The sequence below is a fragment of the Sipha flava genome, unplaced genomic scaffold, assembly GCF_003268045.1.
Source record: "Sipha flava isolate LNK unplaced genomic scaffold, YSA_version1 39_pilon_pilon, whole genome shotgun sequence".
Classification (NCBI taxonomy): domain Eukaryota; kingdom Metazoa; phylum Arthropoda; class Insecta; order Hemiptera; family Aphididae; genus Sipha; species Sipha flava.
In genome coordinates, this window is record NW_020273107.1 from 564,395 (window position 1) to 586,366 (window position 21,972).

General features: G+C 28.9%; 2 protein-coding genes and 1 pseudogene across 2 annotated transcripts; 1 reads left to right on the forward strand and 2 right to left on the reverse strand.

The window, feature by feature from the left end:
- Positions 1-440: 440 nt before the first annotated feature.
- On the reverse strand, positions 441-4,563 carry LOC112688599 (annotated as a pseudogene).
- On the forward strand, positions 4,458-7,770 carry LOC112688578 (peptidyl-prolyl cis-trans isomerase-like). Its single transcript, XM_025561845.1, has 3 exons — positions 4,458-4,762; positions 6,884-7,100; positions 7,438-7,770. Exons 1-3 carry the CDS (start codon positions 4,562-4,564, stop codon positions 7,647-7,649), a joined length of 630 nt encoding a protein of 209 aa, XP_025417630.1. The 5' UTR covers positions 4,458-4,561; the 3' UTR covers positions 7,650-7,770.
- A 9,667-nt stretch (positions 7,771-17,437) lies between these two features.
- Positions 17,438-21,778, reverse strand: LOC112688585 (prolyl 3-hydroxylase OGFOD1). The gene is made up of 8 exons (XM_025561855.1): positions 21,511-21,778; positions 21,144-21,449; positions 20,701-20,909; positions 20,491-20,634; positions 19,287-19,483; positions 18,062-18,183; positions 17,810-17,991; positions 17,438-17,738 (listed from the first exon to the last, which is right to left on the reverse strand). The coding sequence occupies exons 1-8, from the start codon at positions 21,548-21,550 to the stop codon at positions 17,559-17,561; spliced, it is 1,380 nt and encodes a 459-aa protein (XP_025417640.1). The 5' UTR covers positions 21,551-21,778; the 3' UTR covers positions 17,438-17,558.
- Positions 21,779-21,972: the final 194 nt, after the last annotated feature.

The following is a 21,972-nucleotide window of genomic DNA, read 5'->3' on the forward strand; positions in this document are numbered from 1 at the left end:
AATAATTATATAGGTATTAGAATAGTATTGTTCAAGCATTTAAAGTTTAAGTAGAAGATGATGCAATATGAAATGGTTTAGTTAATTTCAGCATACATAGAATTCCACTATTCTATACATTAAATGCAAATACATAATAAATTCAAAATTTGTTTTCTATAGATCAAAATGTTCATAAAAATATTGTGTTTATGATTGTATAATAATGGAAACATGTCTACCTATATAGGTTGTTTTTAAAACAAAAAAAGATAGCAAGAAGATAGAAAATTATCTTTTCTGAGATGCAATAATTATCATATTTACTTTAAATTGAATGTGACAAAAGTATACATAAACATAGAAAATTAAGACAATATAATATAGTGGTTAACTATACATATAAAAAAAAAACAACTGTGTAAAATATAAAATAGCTCGTTATAATATTAAAGTCGAAACTAATTTTCTGGTGCATTATTCATATTCATCATGCTTTCTAATATTTTTCAACAGCTAGGGTCCTTTATATGCTCATCTTTTATTTGTACCAGCTTAACATATGATTTTTCATGACTACTTAATAAATCAGTATACTTCTCATGTATCCGTTTGAAATCAATATCAATCTTAAAAATATATTATTAAATTAAAATATGATTTAATTAGGTAGGTACAACATAGTACACTACAGCAAATTAGATTTTCAAAACTTTATCACTGTCACTACAAATTAAAACTTAACCATTTTCCTATTTTTAATTGATTATTATTATTTTTTTTTAAGATTTCGTATGTTCTATTAATTAGTATAATTTATACATTTTACTAATAATCATATACCAACCAAAGTTTAATATTAAAGCTATTTTTTGTATATAAAAAAAAAATTAAAGGATTCCTACAATATATTTTTAGTTAGGTAAGAAGGTAACTATTACATACTATATAATATCATTATTATGTTTGTAATCTTAATAAAAATATGTTTTTTTTTTTACTCTTTTAAAATATTAATATCAATTTACTTACAAGTTTATACCCTAATGGTTGCATATACTGAGGCCATGTCTTATGGATTTCTGAATATGAAAAATTAATTGTTTTAAGATGATTCAAACGATAACCAATAGTTTTTGCCCAAATCATTTCAATATCTGGCTAAGTTAACTCTTCATGTTTCAAATTGGCATTAAGAATTTCCGCATCTTCTTCAATTACTAATAAAACAGGAATTAAATAATTAAGTTAAATTAAATGCATATAAAACATAATATAGTTACTTATTTTCATATTTATGTTTCCAGAAATCCTAGAGGGCGGCTTACTATTTTCCTGCACATATGACACTTTTGAAGACATCAATCCATGACTTTTTAAGCTTCTTTATTTTTTAAAGTACTTTGCATAAAGTTTTACTTTTGGACACATTTTCAATTCACTTCTTTCAAAGTATATTTCCTATCAAAAAAAATGTTATAATATTTAATATATGCGATGTACTTTTATTTCTGTAGTAAAGGTTCTAAATATTATATCTGACATCTGATTAGCCAAGGCAGTAGACCTGGGAAGTTGTTTTTCAAACAAATTGACTATTATCAAATCAACCAAGAGATTTCTACATGCTTCATTTGTTTTTATTTGATTCATAGTAACTAATGAACTAACCTTCTTTTTAAAATTTCATCAAGAGAAAACTCTGGTAATGGTTCTGATAATCCTGCTAATAATGAACTTGATGGTGGGGGGGGTGTAAATGAAGTCGTAAGGGGATTTGAATTTGAATCATTCCACTTGGTGTCTTGCTACTGTTTTACATAATACTCAAATTGTATATGAATACCAAGAGGATACTTCTGCAGTAGTTTTTTAATTTGCCTACTATTTATATACAGAAAAGCTTCTTTGTCCATATATTCATCTTTATCTATTCATCTATTTATCTATTTAAATCACATCATTTATATTTTAGTTGAAGGTATAATTTTATTCTTAGAAAAAAGTATGAATAAATATTTAAATTGAGACATGTAGCACAAAATACAAAAAAAAAAAAATAATTCAAAATCAGTCAATATTCATGAATTTATTTTGTTTAATCACTGCATATGATTTAGGCTATTGATGTAATTAATTTATACTCACTAAGACAAGTTTGAAATAAATTTGCCAAATTCCAACTATTAAGCAAATTTCGGATACTGTTTTTGTCATCTTCTGACAATGGTGTTTGATTATTAGATGTGACTGCAGGTTGTAGGTCTATGAACTCATTGCTTAATCTACTATCATTTAAGACTAAATGGAACACTGACCTCAGAAAATGAGTTGCAATCACCAAGCAAACTATTGTTAAAATTCATTTTCAATCTTAAACAATTAATATATGTATGAATATGCATAGGCGTAAACTGGGGTACGAGGGGGGGGGGAATTGATCTCCCTAGAAAAAATTAGGAGGGGCAGTGCCCCTTCTGGTATTTAAAATACCTTGTTTTAAAATAAGTACAAAATAACTGGTTATAGCTATTACTATAACATTTTTTTTTTAAATCTTAAATTTTCGCTTATCTAACACAATGTTAGAAAATGAATAATTTTATATAATAATATGGTAAGTAGTAAAGCGGCATTTAACCTCGGACACCATTTTTGTTAGATATGTAATTATATTTTTGCCCCCCCCCCCCCTAATAAATTTCCAAGTTACGCCTATGTGAATATGAGTTAAAATAATAAATTTGTTTTATGTATACAGATACATAGGTATGAAATTAAACAAAATATAAATAATAACAAATGTGTTATGATAAAAAAATTATGCAAATAAAATATGACTTAAAATTATGCAATTTTGTACATACTACCGAGACATAAAATCAAAAAGTTTAGTTATATTAAGTGGCTTTATACATCTAAAGATTTGTTTTATTTTATTTTTTGAAGTAAATATAAAATAAAAGATTTCTTTAAAAATACCTACTGTTTTAGTCTAATTATGAGCCTTCCATTGGAGACTTGATTACAGGGCGGAGTGGGACTTCATTTCGGGTTTGGAAAATAAATTTTACCGTCTCATTAGTTCGTCAGCTGATAACTTCACTCAAATGAGCAACAGGAACATGAGCTGCTGTAGGTAATGAACCAGGGGCGTACCCAGGAATTTTTTAGGGGGGTCTAACATTTTTATTTTATCTTTTCTCTACTTATAATTATAGTTAAAAATAGATAAAATAAATAACTATAAAAAAAATTATAGTTTAATTCAATACCAACAAATTACTGTTAATAACTATAGTAATAGTCACAATAATTATACACACATCACAATCTGCACAAAGGTTTACTAAATTGGTAGGTACTATAATTTGAAATCAATTTTTATTTGGTAGTAAAATGTTATAAAAAAATACATTATTTAATTAACAATAATAAATAATATTAAAAAAAGCAGTATAAATTTAACATGTTTTATACATTATATTCTAAAATCTATAAATTTTGTATATTGAAAATAATGGTAAATTAAAATACACTATATACTATCTACTATTAAACCATAGAGTATATAGAAATTTCAATGAAGGAATTCAAACCCGAAACCTCTCTTGGGTAAGCTCCTGTAATGAACTGTAAATTATTTTTAACTTTGTATTGGAGAAAAATTAGTTTCATCCCCCCCCTCATGACCACAACACAAAAACGCCCTTGTACGAAACGCTTATGAAAATTAAATAAACGTCTCGTGGCACGCTCTAATCCCCATTAGACTACCGATAAAACGCGATGCAGTTTGCAGTGTAAAACTAAATCTTTTGATCCATTTGCTCAGTAACTACAGATCAGATTTGATTTCAGTACACGTTTGCGTGTACACTTTCGATCGTAAACCGTGGTACAGTTATTTCGATATCGTCGAGGTACGTCCAGTCGGCAGCAACGTGGGCATGAGTTACGACCAAGGATTAAAATAATAGCTTATTATTTTCACCAAGATCGCTCAACAAATTATCCGAAATGCGTCTGAACCGTAAAGAACGAGGTAACATGACGACTCCCGTTCGGCTGCCGCGATAATATTAAAATCGGTCGACATTGCAAAAGCCGGACATATCCGTACCGACAAGTTGAACGCCGACCGCGATGACCTTTCGTCCTCCATCGGCGGCGACCTGTATTGCAGCTGATCGTGGGCGTGGACGCGATCGCGCTGTCGGCGTTTAAATCGGAATCCCGACGGACGCGGGGCACGTAATAGAATTGAATCTTCGTTCTAAATCAGTAGTCTGTACCTTGTGCCGACCGGCAACCCGTGAACCCGCTGCCTCCGGTTACCACGGTACTCGTAATTACCGCGCCGTCGAGACCGCCGCGTAGGTTGTACAGACTGGTCGGCGACGCTTCAACTCGCCAACGACTGCTAACGCTTTGTTTCAACGCCGTACAGTGTAGCAACTACGACATCGACGTACGCGCATTGCTGAACGGTTCCCAGAGTCGCACAGTCATCGTCGCGTTTCCATTGTCTTTGGACGGTAGTAGCGTTCCTTTGCCACATAACCTCGAAATCGGTTCTGACATGGCGTCTACCACGTTTCGCTTGTTCACCTGCCGGCAATTCCAACACTGCTTCGCTTCTAAGCACTCGTTCGCCGGAGGATTCTCTTCCGTTCTATCGTATTCCACTAAATCGAAACCACCGACCGGCAAAATGAGCTTGCCAAGAGTTTTCTTCGACATGACCGCCGACGGCGAACAGTTGGGCCGCATCACGATCGAGGTGAGTAAATCTCGGCCCCTCCGTTTTGAAAATATGATCTCGTTTCCTCGACTCCCGTTATTTATTGTTTACGTCTGTATCCGGACTCATCATCCGTGGTCATGTCGTTGATCTGAAATTTCATTGAATTATTTTATGTTTTGTACTCGTTAAATGTCTAAATTATAATATTAATATTTTTCATTGTCCAAAAAATCTCGATAAACCATATGGGAATTAGATTTTTCATATCAGTTGTATTGTGGGTCGTTTTTTAAATATTTGTTGTTTACCACCTATGCGCCTCATATTACACCGAATTCGAACATCGTTTTCCATCTACATTAACCTTTTGTATTATAAATATTATTACCACTTGGCAATTGTTAATACACCTATCTATCTTTTTCCTTTTTCAAGTATTTTTTTCTAAACATTTTTCATCATTTTATGTTTTCTTGATTTTATTATGATGTCGTTTTCTACTTAATATAAAAAAAATATTTTTTTAAATAAAAATTAATTGCTGTTTTTGGATTTTTGTTTTTTAAATTTTTACGTGTTTTCTGTAGATAATATTATTAACTTCTTAAATAACTGAAAAAGTAAATTTGCTGTTGCAATAACAATTGCTATTTACAGAACTTCTATTCATAGGTTATTTTTAATTTTTCAATTTCATCTGTTGTGTTAAATGGCTTAAGACTCTTAGTTATCTTGAGTAGATTATTATAGCATGTGGTCAAAATTTTATTTTTTTTTACTAAAATTATTTAATTATTAGTCATTGTTGCAATAAGTTGGATCAAAAATTATATTATTTAATTAATTTATTAGATGATTTCGAAATATTAAAAATGCATTTACTTACTAGTACCTATTTAATTTTTATTAAGAATGTTAATGATTTAGATTTGGGTAAATATTTTATGAGACTTAAGTTATATTACCTTTACCGCCCACAATCTTTACAATGAAATTTATGTTATTATGCTGCAGTTGTAGGTGTTTATTAAAAATGCTCTTGAACCATCATGATATATTTCAATTAACCGCTTGTTTGTTACAGACAATTTATTATTATGTACATTATACTACTATGTATGTATAATATACATTGTATAATATGTATTATTAGTACTAGTTACTATTAAGCTCTAATGAAAAATAAAGTAGTCTTATCCGAATTGAAAACATGTCAGAGAGGTTTGGGCTATCAGTTAGGACCTATTAGTATCAAGCCACATTTTTGCTACAATGAAATCAACTATGTTCTGGTTTAAAATTGTTTTTATGAAAGTTATCTCTTATGTAAATTGTTTTACTTCATTTTCTTTGTTGTGACCTCTTTTTTTTTTTTTTTTTGTAAAATTAGTACATTAACAATTTCCCCTAACTTTTAATACTATCACATCGTTTGTCAATGTGTTTCAATAATTACATGTCAATTATTGGTGTACTGCATTAATGTTAGTAATATTGTTTTTCTTGTATATTACATTTACTTGCTAGTTAATAGTAGTTTAACATTCACAGCATAAGATCCAAAATCTATGTATCTTATTAATTATTCATAAATTAATTATATAAATTCATCCAAATTTAAAAAATAATCGTTCTTCAATTTCCTCCTAATAGAAAATTATGAATTATTCATATTTAACTAAAATATTGCATTTGTAAAGTAAATTGCATTTATTATTTTGACAAAACAACTTTATGTTCTACTAATTAAAACACTATACAAAGAACTAAGTATTATTTGTTCATTCATTTTTTTTTTTTTTTTGTCTGAAAATAAGAAAAATAAATTTAAGTTTTAAATCGATGTAAATCATTTTTGTCCATCAACTTAGCTAACAAGATTTTTAAATCTAAATATTCTTTATTGAGTTTTAACAAATTATATTTTGTATTACACTTGTAATTGTGCAGCAATGTAATTTAAAGATAATATATAATAAATAATATATTAATATATTATATACTTCCTTTTTAAATATTTATTATTAAATTAAAATTTATTGCTCTATAAATTGTGTATTTTAACTAATTATCTATTTTACATTTTAGATATTCCATAATAACTAATATTAACTAAGTTATAAATATATCAATTATAATTAAATTTTAAATTTTTAGCTGCGCAGTGACGTTGTACCAAAAACTGCTGAAAATTTCCGTGCTCTGTGTACTGGAGAAAAAGGTTTCGGTTACAAGGGAAGCATTTTTCACCGTGTTATTCCAAACTTTATGTGCCAAGGTGGTGATTTCACGAACCATAATGGCACTGGAGGAAAATCTATATACGGAAATAAATTCGAAGATGAAAACTTTATACTGAAGCATACTGGACCTGGTAAGTTGCTAATATATATTAATGTATAAACATGTAGGGATTTATTTAACAAATTTCTTAAAACAAAAAATTTATTTATATTAATATTTATAAATTTATCTTATATAATTGAGTTAATTTAATGTTCAAGGCCAATACTGTAAACACTTATGTTTTTTCCTCCTTTGGTTTAAATATCATATTTATCATGATTTTATAAGTTATAAATTGAAAGTTTACATCCATTTCATGATTATTGATTCAACTAACAACCCGTGTAATAATAATAAATAGTATATAAAAATAAACTACAATATTAATAACTATGATAAATAATGTTCAATTCTTAATGTTCTAGGTGTCCTTTCTATGGCCAATGCTGGTGCCAATACTAATGGAAGTCAATTTTTCATCACAACTGTAAAGACATCGTGGTTGGATACTAAACACGTAGTATTTGGCAATATTGTTGATGGCATGGACGTTGTCAAAAAGATTGAATCCTATGGTACTCAGAGTGGTAAGACAAACAAGAAGATTGCCATTGCCAATTGTGGACAACTGAGTTAATTTGCTTTTCCAGTTAAAAATCATACTTAAATTAAACATTTGGAACAATAATTAATATTAAATATGGTCTACTTAATTAATGTGATGCATTTTTATATGGTAATTCTGGATAAACAATTAATTTTATTTAATTGGTAATACATTAAAATAGTTAATATTCTTTATATATTTTTTTTAACCTTAAGTTTTTGTTCTTATTCCTATCCTATTTTTATCATTTTTTATTTTTTTTACCAGAAGCAATTATAATTGTGTTGATTTTGAATCAATTTGTAACTAGTTGGCAGTAAATATTTTCAAATCTAGGTATTTATCAATAAGCCAAGGTAAAACTGTATAACATAAATCACACTGATAATTTCACACAATCTATAAACTTGAATATACAATCAGGATATTTTAATATGAGTTCATTTATTGTAAGATATTTTTTTTTCTAAATTATACTTGTGATGAATTAATAATAAAAGTGGATTTTGCTTAATTTTATTACTTTTTAGTAATTTTTTGATTTGTGAGCATTTATTTGTATCATTTTTTTCTTTATTACAATATTTAATATTGATCCCTATTAACTAATTAATTTATTCATAATATGAATATATAATATACATTATCTATATAATTTAATAAGATTAGATAATAGCATGATTAGACAATGAAATTTATTTTATCGCTGCCTCGTATAGATGTTAATTTATCAGTGAATTACTTTTAAAAAAATAGATAAATATCTCAGTTGTTGAATGTTTTAAATTAAAATTAACAAATTACTATAAAAGTACTGAATAGTAAATATTCATGATTAGGCAATGTAATATGTTAAAATGAAAACTATATCTCTTAAGTTATAAAAATTTAGTTTCAATTGTGGTAAACAAATCTATCAAAACATGCAATACAAAATAGTCCTTTTCTTATTTGGTTAGTAGCTTCAACATATCAAATGATAAAATAATTTTTAAATAGTTTTCATTATACAATTTATATTTAGTACATCGCTGTTAGTCGTTAGTATAAAATGCAATAAGTCTGAACCGTCCCTAAGAGTGCTGTTCAAACATTTTGAATACTCTCCGTCGTGTTCACAGCACTTGTTTGTAAGTGTAATTCACTATCTTGAAAATATTTTAAACATCTGGTACTTTATTATGCGTAGTATTTAGTTCATAAATCACTGTACTCTAGGGTTGAACTGGGTCTTCGTCCTGAGCCCTGTGTCTCTTAACACAACCATATGCAATCTACATGTACCGAGATGAGGAACGGTACGATGATCAATGGTAAAACAATTTTTTCGTTCAACAATATAGGTATGGTATTTTAATTTACTAAGTACGTTTTTATAAAATTGGCCAATCAATTCTGTTAAACATAATTTATTTATGTATTGTGTGCTTTGGTTTTCGTGTTTGCTCGGCAAAAAACCAACATTTGTACGCACCTCAACAAAGAATAAAATATATTGTTTACAAAAAAGTATTATGTTCTTAATAGAGATATGTACAGATATATTAAATAAATTAAAAAGACATAAGAGCCGGTACACACGACCGATATTTCATGGTACGATTTATTTATCGTATTAAAATATTATCGTACGATATTATAAATAACATGGTTATAAATTAAGCTGTTCACACGATTACGATAAAATGTCGTACCTACGATAAGATCATTGCGGCACCACGGTTCATTCGTTGAGATAGTTGATTTACGCTTGGATATTATCCAATCGTTCAATCTTGTTCTGTTTTAATTCCGTTAATATTATTACACGATAAAATGTTTTAACGGATCTGCGATTTCACGAAATTTAATGTATATTATTTGAATGTTTTAAATTCGTATAAAATACTATTAATTTATTTATTGATGCAAACCGTACAGTGTATACTTTCTTGTCTAGTTTATGGTACATTAAGCGTATTATTTTACGGATTTCTTAATATCCTTCCCGATTTTTGACAAAATCAAATTTTAGTTTTCTTCGTAACTTAAAAAATAACTTTAGAGATCAGAATAAATTTTCATTGATTGCTTATACCACCGTTTGCTTTAATGGGTATACTTTTCAGAAGATTTCCAATTTTTTTGAACTATTTATATATATTTCATAATGTCAATGTTTTCTAAGATTATTTTTTTGAAAAAATTATTTAAAATTGTTGGTTTAAGTTTAAAATGGTCATTTTGTTAAAATTACTTCACTAATAATTAATTAATGATATTACTATTTTATCATGGAATATAATAAAAATGTAAGAAACTGTAGTACATTTTATTTATTGGCTGTATTATTTAGGAATGAATTGAGACTTTTATTACATGGTAGGCATATACACCCCAGGATACCTCTTTTTATTTTTTATTAACAATTGAAAGTATAATATAATGCACAGTATATCAACCAGTGGCAGATTTAGCATCATTTAAGGATTTTAAAGAAAAAGGTTAGAAAAGATTTAGGCTATACAACAAATAAGGTGAAGGAGAAAAGGTTCTATATAAATAGCAAATCAAATAATATTTTTCGGCAAATGTGACAATCATAGACGACAAGGAACTGGTTTGTGAATATGATACATAATGGGCTTTTTTTTAATTTTATAGTTCAAAAAAATAATAATAATTATATTACGTAAAATATATTATAAATTTAACCCGTCATCGGTATCGGTGTTTCGCTAACATTAAACTTATATTAGAAACGACTTATTCAAATAAAAATAGATTGTTTTGAAACTCCGTATACCTCTTATATAAATAATATTAAACTAAAATAAGGACAAAAACCCTTCAAAATCATATGTTTGTGGATATTATGATCGGTCAAATTCGGCATTATTGATTATATCAGTTAAATTGTTCGTTAGGTGGTGTGTGTATATATGTAAAGAACATACAATATCCTTCCTGTCCGATATACAATACCGAAGATGAAAACTAGTAAAATTAAAAAGACTAGTTATAATTTTTAAAACTGTTATTATTTTAACAGATCGGTTAAGAAACAAGGATTTGTTAAATTTTTATATAATATACTTTTTTTTCTAACAAAAATGATTTGTTTTTAATCTTTTATATCGAAAATTTGAGTGAAATTATCTATTAAATAATCTAATTATTATAGGATATAACTAGACAAACATTTTTATCTTTGTTTCACAATTCCAAGTTCATTAAATAATTTACAAAAGCTACAAAATCCAATCCAGCCGATCCAGAGTGAAAAGAACTTACGAGAAATAAACACATAAGAACCTAATTACTCCCACAAATACAGGTACGTCGTTTTTCTTTTAAATAACAACTGTATTTATATTTAAATAAAATATATTCATGTTTTTTATAGCTACTATTTTATTTTTTTATATTTAATCCATTAAATTTTAAAAACTTATAATAATTAAGTATTCTAGGTTGTGTAAATAATATTTTTCTATTACTTAAATACATTTTTTCCAATCAATATTCATTTAAATTATTAATACTCTAAATTTATAAATTGAATTACATCAGTGTTTATTTATTATTATTATAATAAATATTTTTTTTTTTACCTATTTGATATAATTCAAATATTAATACATTGTTATTTTTGTACGTAGTTATATTCAGGGTCGGTGGAAGACACGTGAGACCTGTACGACCCCACAGGGTAGCAAATTTTTTTAAATTTTAGGGTGGCATCTTTATAAATAAAAATATGTACTTTTCATCGTTACACATTATATTTACTCATTGTAAATTCAAAATAATGTATATTATATTATTTTGACTGGCACTGTGTCATATTATATTATGCAGTATTAAAAAATTATCCATTTGTAAACAATATAATTTGGAATACCCGCTAGCACTGTTGTCCGGCGCAATTCACGATTATCTTTAAGGCTTCCATATAAAATTCTCCAAATATGTATGTGCAATAATAATTATTGTACATTATAATGTTTATCAGCGATAAAAACAGTTTGCTAGTGACAAGTGACGACAATATGTAGTCTATTGACTGTATACAATTTAAAGGCCCGTTACTCTATTCAGAGTACCCCTGCGGATATATATATATAAATATACCTACATTTAATGTAGGTAACCTAAGCAAACTTATGTAAATATTTTTTCCTTCCTTTTTATAATTCTAATTGAAATTACTTATTACGACTAATGTAACTTTTAAATAGCTAGCAATTCATAGAATTAAAAGCTCTTAAGTGATTAAAGTAAAGAAACTAGCTAAATCCATTTCACTATTATTTGAAAAAAAGGTAAACGGTATGACAAAAAACACTTTAATTCCTAAATCAACCATTGTTAATACAAAACATCAAATTATTAATTATTTTAAATTAGCAAATATCTACGGGTCTTACTTGTATTTAAAATCGTTTGATTACAAGATAGTGAGTCTTTAAATTCCTACACAAGTTACATTATAAATTAATATATAGGTAGGTGCATTCATATTATTAAATTAAAACTTACAGTTATTTCCATTTGATTAATTTCGGCTTTCTTAAAAATGCTGAATAAATTATGACAAGAAGAATCGGCTACAAGTAATTAATTTTTTTTTGCTTTCTCGTAAACGAGCAGCGCTGCCATTTTCTTTTTTTTTTTTTTTTTGTCCATTTCTAAGATGTTATTGTAGTTATACAAAAAAAGTTTCGCACACGAAACGAAATACGAATACACACGTTACAAGTAACAACAGTTGAGAGATGAAATTGCAGTAATTCGCACAAATTAATTGATTCCACAACGCATCGTTAACGAAAGCATGGAAAATTGGAGGCACTTTAGTTCACGATAAATGGTTAATCTATCAAGGTGCCGACAAGTATAGAATACCTCACCAACACACGTAAATCAACTCCACGTGTCGTAAACATTTGATAAAAAAGCTGAAAAACCAAAAATTCAACAAAAATAACTTGGAAAAAATATATACTTATTATTAAATATATATTTTATTTAATATATAATATATGAAAACATAATGAATAAGTTTATTATAATGGCACATTGGAGTATTAATGACGAACCAATTGCCAACAATTTTTAAGTTAGAGGTGCCGTTGCACACTCTGCCCCATCCCAAATGATGGCCTGGTTCAGAGGGAGGGGAGGTTAAGAGATAAGACTCGATTGTCTTTTTTTTTTAAATGCATTCATAATACAACTATGATTTATCAACACTTTTATAAACAATAACTTTATGAGTTACAAGCAATTTGAATAGCCTAACCATTAAAGTCTCCTTGTAAAGTTTTTGGCTTCAAATCACAATCTCTTAATTTTATTATTATTACTTTTAACATCACTAACCTCTCACTGAAAATTCCTGGGCATTACATTGAGCAAATTACATATTTTATGTCAACATTTTGTACATATAACAAATTTTATTTATATACATATATAACCTACTTTGTATCAACATTATTATAAACACTTATATACGATTCTCATCAGAAGATTTAGTTAATGGTACATGACATTTTTGAAAAAATTGAAAAAAATTACATCATTCGCATAATAACTGTTATTGGCTACTAACAATAACGCGTTGCTATGACGTTTTAAATTAAATTGTTCAACTAACAATAGTTCGTACGAAATATTTGTCACATCAACAACGGAGTCGAAAGTGAACACATACAATTTCCTTCTAATATTTCCTGAAGTCATTAATACTTTAAAGTTTCAAGTGTAAGCAATTTTAATTTGTCACTTAACTATTATCCCCATATCCGCTGATCAGTGGTCGATTTGTTGACTTTTGAGATATTGGATTCGCCAGTCATTGGAGATAGTCTATGCAGACATCTGTCGAGCAGATATTTCTACCAGGTAAGGTCTTTTAATCATTTTCCGACCTTTTTAAGCCTAGATTATTAAATATTTAATAAAATAATAATTTTTAAGAAAATGTTAGTAAGTATTTAAGGGTCATTTTTTAAAAATTTAGGAAGATTGTGGGTCAAATGAAAATAAATAATTATTTTTATAATTTAAGTCTTATAAACCTTATTCTTAAATAAATTATTAACAATTGTCAGATACAATTTTTTTCCTATAACTTGTTTCATTCTAGTATCCTATATTCATAAGCGAGTGGATACCTGTATTTAAGGGAATGCCTACTATACTTTTTGGCTTTATAATAACAAAACATATTGGTATATTTAATAAATTATAATGTATATAGTTAAATACACATAAATATAATTTTTTAATTAATATTGTGGTTATTAGTCCTATTGATATGTTTTCCTTGAATCTAATATATTTCTCTCGGACAGCTATAATTATTTATGATTTGTCAATTTTAGATGATGTGTTATCATATTAAGTTTTTGCACGAAAATTTAGTTTTAGTTTTTATTATATGAAACATGATTTAATTTTTGGCGAGTATATTAGAATAAATTACATTTAATTTATGCAACATCAGTTAAAATAAGAAACCCTCATTTTTAGACTTATGTTTTAGGGGCCCCGTTTACTACATTTAGGGGTATGCCCGGGCACACATATGACTATACTCTGATAATGGATAATGTTGATTTTGCAAGTAGTAATTGGCTTATATTTGTTATTTAAAAGTAACAGATTATTTATTATATTATTACAGCATAAAATATTCTGTGATTATACATAAATAGTTAAAGATATAATATGATTTAATAAGATTTTTTTTTTTTTTTTGAATAGTTTATATGCAATAAAAATGTATGTTAAATTATTTATATTATTATTTATTATTATTTAATTTGATATTATATTTTTATTATTTATGTTAGTATTTAACGAGAGTTGAAGTATATTATAATTTATAAATCAAAGCTATTGAAGTTGACTGTGTACACCTGTGTACGTAATAAATTCCTTAATAAATTATCTTAATAGATTATAAATATATTCCGCAATAGTCACGAGACAATCTCTCATGATTACCCCTTAGTGAGGTGTAAAAAAATAATATATATATTGTCTTTCCCTGCCTCGTTTGTAGGGCTGGGTATGTTTCTCGTCAAGCATGACGTCTCGACTAACCCCCCCACGAGAACCCACCTTGACGTGGTTGGGGGGCTTGCGTCCCTCAACAGTTCCGAGAGCTATGCCAACGGTAGTTTACTACCAATAGGGTCTCCCATATTGGATAGGTCGACGAACTGAGGGCCGACAAAGCGGTTCTCAATAAAGGGTAGGGCGGGCTCTTCAGCCTCGGGTGGCAGCCGTCCTAGAAAAAGGAAAACCTTGATAAAAAACCCCTCGGCAGTAGGGTTAAAATGTAGTGAAGGAAATCACTTAAAAAACCACAATATGAGTTGTTATCAGTCGAGTATTGTTACCATCTCAGGGGCTTCGGAACCCCAGAGGTCGGCAGGAGTGGGTGGTTCCGGTGTCAAAACCGGTTCCAATGTAGCGGGCCCACTTCGGTCATCATCAAGCGACCGCGAGGGTACGAGGGTGGTCGACCAGGCCCCCGTTACTCTATCCATTACTGGTGCGAAGAATTGTGGGCCACGTCGACGGCAGACGGAGCATCAGTGGTCCAGGGACCGAGATATTGGTGTTTCGACGACCAAGAAAATGAGAGAGATAAAGTACGCGGACGTCGGTGTTCAGGTGGATGAGCTGCCGGTGACCGTGGAAGCGTTCACCGAGATGGAACACCTGACGCCGACCGCAGAACTTGGAACATTAAAGCACTGGCTGAGAACCGTAAGGGATCATATAAAGCGTACTAATGCAAAGACGGGCCCGAGGAGGACTCGGTTGTGACAACCGGAGGGGCTGTTGTGGAAGAGACCGCTTCCACCTTCAGTTTCCCCAATACGTTGCTGTCGGGCCCCTCCGATGGGTCCGCCGCATTGAAACCGCCGAAACTGCCGACCACCGCCCAAGAACATCGAGACCCATATCCCCCCGACGCCGAGGCAAAACCGGCCGCTTGGCGGTTCCAGCGACGACCTGTTGCCGACAAGTTGCACTTCTCGGTGTCCGCGTACCAGGGGACGTGTTGGCCGCGCACGTGGCCCGAAGGTGCGCTTTCGGCACGGTCGTCGACCCGTTTTGCGGCGTCGGCTGGCACGAACGTGCCGAAAGTTGATCGCCGTGGACATTGACCCGGCCAAAATACGGTTGGCCCGCCAGAAGACCGTGGAACTGGGACTCGTTCACCGGATCGAGTTTCGAGTTGGCGATAGCTTCGCGACGCTGTCCGGAGTGACGTCCGACGCGGTGATCACTTCTCCGTCGTGGGCGGCCCCGGCGTAGGATCGAAACCGGCGGTTCAGTGCCGAGGATTTGTGCAACCGCCAGAAGAGTGGATTAGCCGGCATTCTCGATTTGGCGCGTGAGATCGCCCCCGTTGTCGTTCTCCACGTGCCCAAAACCATCCACATGTCTCAAACTGTAGATGTGTCGAGAAACTATGGTTTTGGACGCGTGGACATCGAACACGTCAGCGTTGAGGGGTGGAAGAACTCCTCAAACGCTGTTCTTTACCTGGAGAGGTTGATCGAGGGCGGAGGAGCGATCGAACCAACCTTCTCCGAAGTGATGTTAAATCCGAAGTCGAAGCAGTGGATGGAAAACATCGTGATCCAGAACATTTTCATTTTATAAATTTCATATATTTTATACATTTTTTAGATTTTTTTTATACAATTTTTCATACCTTTTTTTGTATGGTACTACTTTTTTCAACTAACTAATTTAACTCGTCAATTTTTTTGGTTTTTTCCCTTCACAGGGCTTTTCTTTTTTTTTACCATTTTTATAATATATTGATTTTTTTTATATTGCCACTTTTTCTCTTATTTTATAAAAATTTTCACTTTTTTTTATAATTACATAATTTTTACTACATTACCTTTTTTCTGTGTAGACATTTTATATTTTTATGATGTTGAAATTAGTGTTTTATTAAATTAATTATTATTTAATATATATATATATATATATTTTATATGATTTGTATTGATTTGGTTTTTTATTTCTTCACAGGATTTTAACACGGCGTGTATTCATCTTTTTTTTATTCTAAATTAACAATTTTCACTTTTGATCATAATGTGGATTTTTTTTTTAATATTTTCATTAATTCTACTACCCTATGGTTTTTCTGTAATTATTGGTAATTATAATTTTTTCGTGATATTTTTAAAAATATGGCATGGATGTTGTAGTAGTAAGATAGTAGTAAAATTGATTACAGTATTGCACTAAGATATAACGAAAATTGCATTTTAAAGAATCTAAAATTGCACTAAAAAAAATAATGTTTTGTTATTATTCATAAAATTACGTTTATTTTATCTGCCATTAATTTATCATAATTTATATATTATATATAAAATAGACTCATTAGCATAAGCGCAACTAGGGGGTTGCTTAGGAGTGCTTCAGCACCCCTAAGATAAAAAATTAATAGTTGAAAAATTATACAAAAATATTGTTTTTCTTATTTTATGTCTTATGACTTTGGGAGCACAGAGTTTGTAACAGATCCAGTGATGAGTTATTGGAATTGTGATCCACTCCTTCTCAAAAATAGAGCTTCAGTCACTATTTCTTTGTCTTATGAAGCAAATTAACCAATAACTGAATAATAATCGTTTTACCATTGCTAGCCAAGAAACTTTTCACTACATGATTATTGAGTCCAATTAAATAAAATAGAAAATAAATTCACTTATACGTATTTATATTATATATATACATTAATTTAATAGAAAACACATTATAGATAAATCATACCACAGTAGAAATATTACACAGCACAACTATAATAAATAATCAATGATAAAATTCTACTAATTCTAATACAAAAAACTATAACTTGAAAATTAACAAGTTTATCAATAAAAAAAACAATGTATATAAGTAAAATTAATTTGTCATTTGTTTAAGCCTAACATTACAATCCAAGCTGTTTTTAACTAAATAATTAGCAACAATTACAGTCCAAGCATGTCCATCAACTTTTTTACAATATTTGACATATGATTCCATATCTGATTTACGATTCACCATAAAAATAGTATTGTGCTGAGGTTTACATGCAAATTTCTAGAAAATTATAAATAAGTAATAAAATAATTCAATTTTATTAATTCAAATTGTATTATAATGTATTTTACCGCAGCCAGTGTATTTCTATCTTCGAAAACGTAATGAACATCATCCTTTACGTTTTCAGACATGCTACCAAAACAACGGCTAAAAAATAAATAGACGCTCAACACACTTAAACAGTGTAACCCATCGTTTCCGCCAGATACCATATAGTGTCCTCCATGCCATCTTTGCACTTCAATTGAAACTACAAATATAAAAATTAACATTAATAACTAAAATCAAGTTTTATTTTTATAACTGAATATTTTGCTTACCACCACTAAAATCCAAACCGGTACAGTCTTTAAAAAATTTAAACATGTGATCAGTCTTCAAAAAATTAACAATAAACATAAGTCTAAATGGTATTTTATCCAATTCAACATACTTGTAATGCCTAAAATAAATTAAAAAAAAAATATATATGTATATACATAGGCAGTACTAAGAGAGGGGTAAGGTAAGCGGCTGCCCCCTCTGCGAGTTCTTACTCTCCTTATACATTTCAAATATTGGTTGGTAACCTCTCATATTACATGGTTATTTAGAGTCTGCATGGTTGTAAGTAACAATATTATTACCTACAACCGTGGGAGCCATTCATGTAAATATGCTGATAAGATTTATTGCGTTAACATTTTCAATATTATTATAATTTATATTTATCATTGACAAATCATAAACCAATATTAGATATTACTTATTATCTGTATCACAAGCGTTTTGTATGATTTTATACTTTGATTCGAAGTGTGTATTTTATTTAGTATTCTTGAGTTTTTTTGGATAATATTAATTATAATAAAAATTATCAACACAAACTAAAGTAAAAAAATAAAAACTTTCTACAATTTTTTCATAAAAGAAAACTATCATAGGCAGCTCTACGAGGTGTGCCGCGTGTGCCTTGGCACACCCTAATGTGATTAATTCGAATAAAAAAATTGAGAATATATGTGCATACACATTAATTAAATTTTAGTTTTTGTAAGTAATATTGCAAGTGTTCAGAATAAGTCTGAATTCATAATTACGTGTATATTTTACCAATCGTTATTTTACATCATTAGCGAAGCCTTTTAGATTTTAAATTATAACATGGTCTACACGTACATGTTTATAGCCTTCCTTTTATATTTTGAAAAAATAACAAAAAAATGACAGGGTACACTCAAATGTATCAACCTAGGTCCGCCTATGAGAACCATCACAGGTAAATTGTGTTAAGTTATTATTTTAAAATTTTATAAGATAAAATAGTGTAAATGTAGGTATTTGTAATTGTATTCATTTTACAAAATAATCTTATTTGAAATAAGTTAAAAGTTATCAATAAAATATTTTTTTTTATAGTATTGCTAGTCTAAAGATTTAGACAAAATAGTGTTAATATTTTACTTAAAGTATTTTCTGCCCCCCCCCCACCAAGAGGGTCTAGTACCGTCTATGTGTATATATATTAAAATGAGATTTGATAAGCAAGCAATGAGTTATCAATACCTTTTATTTAAAGGTCCTTTTTCTTTCCACTCTAATTCATTTGAAAATATTTCATTAGACACCATATCTATCATATTTGATGTGAAAAAATCTTCACACATGATGTATCCATCTTCAATGAATTTTTCCTGAATTGCTTCTTTATATAAAGGATCGTCAAATATTGGTTGAATAGAAATTCCCGTGAAACCTTTACTCTAAAACATTTATTTTGATTTTAACATTATAAATAGGGAATGGATTCAAATGCAAATTGCATTTTTTTCTGAATGTCCAAAAACATTTCTTTCATACATCAGGGAATTAAAAAATATAAATTTTATTTTGTTTTTTTTTTGCTTTTTAGAGAATTTTTTAACATTTTTTATGTTTTCATGTCATTTTTATAAAGGAATGGATAAAATTTGATAACAATTTAGTTAAAATTAATTCTAAAAGAATAAAATCAAATATTATTTATTGTATATGTCATGCCTACTTTTATTTTTATTATGTTTTTATCGATCAGATAAATGTGAATAGTTATTGACACATGTAGACACAGGTATATACGTAAAAGCATAATACATGCAATTAGATAAAGATAAAATAAGCTATATATCATCTAAATCCTAATTTTGTATTGCATTGTTGAGTTTAATATCACATATAGTTTTATCGTTAACGTTTTCAAGTGAATTTTGTAGTTTTGTTCCACAAAATTTTTGAAAATGCGTTTTCAAAAAAGCCAAAACTCCAGATGTTTGTCATTTACATTATATGTTCAACAATATGAGGAATCAATTAATTAATTTTAATTAAAATAAAGAAAAATATTTTTAAAAGCATTGTTTAAAAAAAAAATGTTATAAGTGCATTAAATCATATTTTTTTAAGGCATTTTTCTTGTTTTTTAGAGCATTTAAATCCGTTCCCTAATTATAAACAAAATAAACCAATATGAAAATTGAGTACATTAATCTATATAATATAAGATAGTATTTAAATTTTTGCTATATACACAAGATAATTTTACAAAATGTTCGAAATTATGATTTAATTTATTATTTTAAAAAATGTAATAAATAGATAATTTTGAATATTAATTTTTATCATCCAGAAAATTTGAACATAGTTAGATAAAACCTTTTTTTAAGATATTAATTTTTAAATAAATCAAATAGTATTTTTAATCATGTGATTTATGTAATTAGAGCACTTTTACCTTTGCAGAAGACAAAAATAAAATTGGTAAATATATTGGAGATGGTAACTCTATCTTTTGTTTATTACATCCCCAATTCTTGTCTACACTATGAAACCAGCCATTAATAGAAAGGCGAGGAAAGTTTGATACATTCTCTGCAACCTGTAACCAAATAGATTAATCATAAAAAATGATAATTGAAATAAAATCATGTAAAAGACTCATTACCTGATGATAAGTATTTTTACCAACTGGAAAAAATATCATAGTATTGAATTCAGGGTTTATACTATGGACCTTTTTTTTAGCATTAAAATTGTTGTCAACTGAATAAACATCTAATGTTCCACCCCATTCACTTAGCCAATCGTAATTTAAATAGTAGATAAACGCTACAGACCTATCATCAACACAATCGTCGTGACATAGTAAATAATCTAAAATAATAGATAAAATTAATAATTAATATTTATTCTTTCTATAGATAGAAGATATGACAATACATTCATACTAGATAAATTTAAAGTCTAGAAATAAGATACATAAAATACTAAAATAAATGGGAATATAATGTAGATATTTGTAACACACATAAATGAAATCATATTTCCTTGTTTTTGGGATTGACAAATAGCTATTAATGTTTTTTTAGAATATTTGATATAAATTACCTCCATTATCATATTTAGAGCAGGATACACTGATTGTTTTGTTAAATTTTTTTTCAAGGTAAATAGAAATTTTCTCTTTTATTTTTTGTAGTAGTTCTAAAAACTGCAGTACTTCCTTTGGTTTTTGATTACGAGGTAAAAGGTTAAAATCAGGCGATTGACCAAAAGAATAGAGATCACAAGATTTCTTTTTGAACTTCATTGTTAACAAAGCATTACGTAACTTGAAAGCATCAGTGTTGGAAATCATGTCCTTACAATCAAGTTTATATATTTCGAATGGTTCAGTTATTTTTAAAACATTATCTAGAAGAAAAACGCATATTAAAAAATGTGAAGTTTAATATTTGGGTAAAATTTTACTTACCTCCAAATTTAGAAGATCGAGCCTTCTTCGAACCATCCATTGTCAGTATAGTATGAAAAGCACTAATGTACGTTTGAACTAGACGTTACTTTACGTTACGTATTATAAATATTAGAAAAAAATCAAACATAAAGAAACAAATTTTTCATTCATAGTGGAAAATGTTTAAACTCAACTGACATAGCAATCGTTGTTTTGAACTCCATTGCTTGTCTCGACGGTCAATGATGAAAATTTAAAATACATGCCTACGGAGTATGAACGCGCCAAAATTTGAGGTTAGCTGTGATTTGTGTACAAACCCTGATAACAGTGCATGTGAAGGCGTACAAAGTTTGGAAATGAGTGGTGGTGGTAAACGCAGTCGAAACAATAATTGTTTCTAATTATCAATGAATTTCTATTTAGCAATTATTGCTAATCGGTCAACGATACCGCAGAACAATAACAATGATGGTCCAA

Coding starts and splice junctions, on each gene's coding strand:
- LOC112688578 (XM_025561845.1), top strand. CDS start 4,562: ATGGCGTCTACCACGTTTCGCTTGTTCACCTGCCGGCAATTCCAACAC. Junction 4,763..6,883: donor TGGGCCGCATCACGATCGAG/GTGAGTAAATCT, acceptor TTAAATTTTTAG/CTGCGCAGTGACGTTGTACC. Junction 7,101..7,437: donor ACTGAAGCATACTGGACCTG/GTAAGTTGCTAA, acceptor TTAATGTTCTAG/GTGTCCTTTCTATGGCCAAT.
- LOC112688585 (XM_025561855.1), bottom strand. CDS start 21,550: ATGGATGGTTCGAAGAAGGCTCGATCTTCTAAATTTGGAG. Junction 19,484..20,490: donor TATTTTTGTCTTCTGCAAAG/GTAAAAGTGCTC, acceptor TAAATGTTTTAG/AGTAAAGGTTTCACGGGAAT. Junction 17,992..18,061: donor CGGTTTGGATTTTAGTGGTG/GTAAGCAAAATA, acceptor TTATATTTGTAG/TTTCAATTGAAGTGCAAAGA.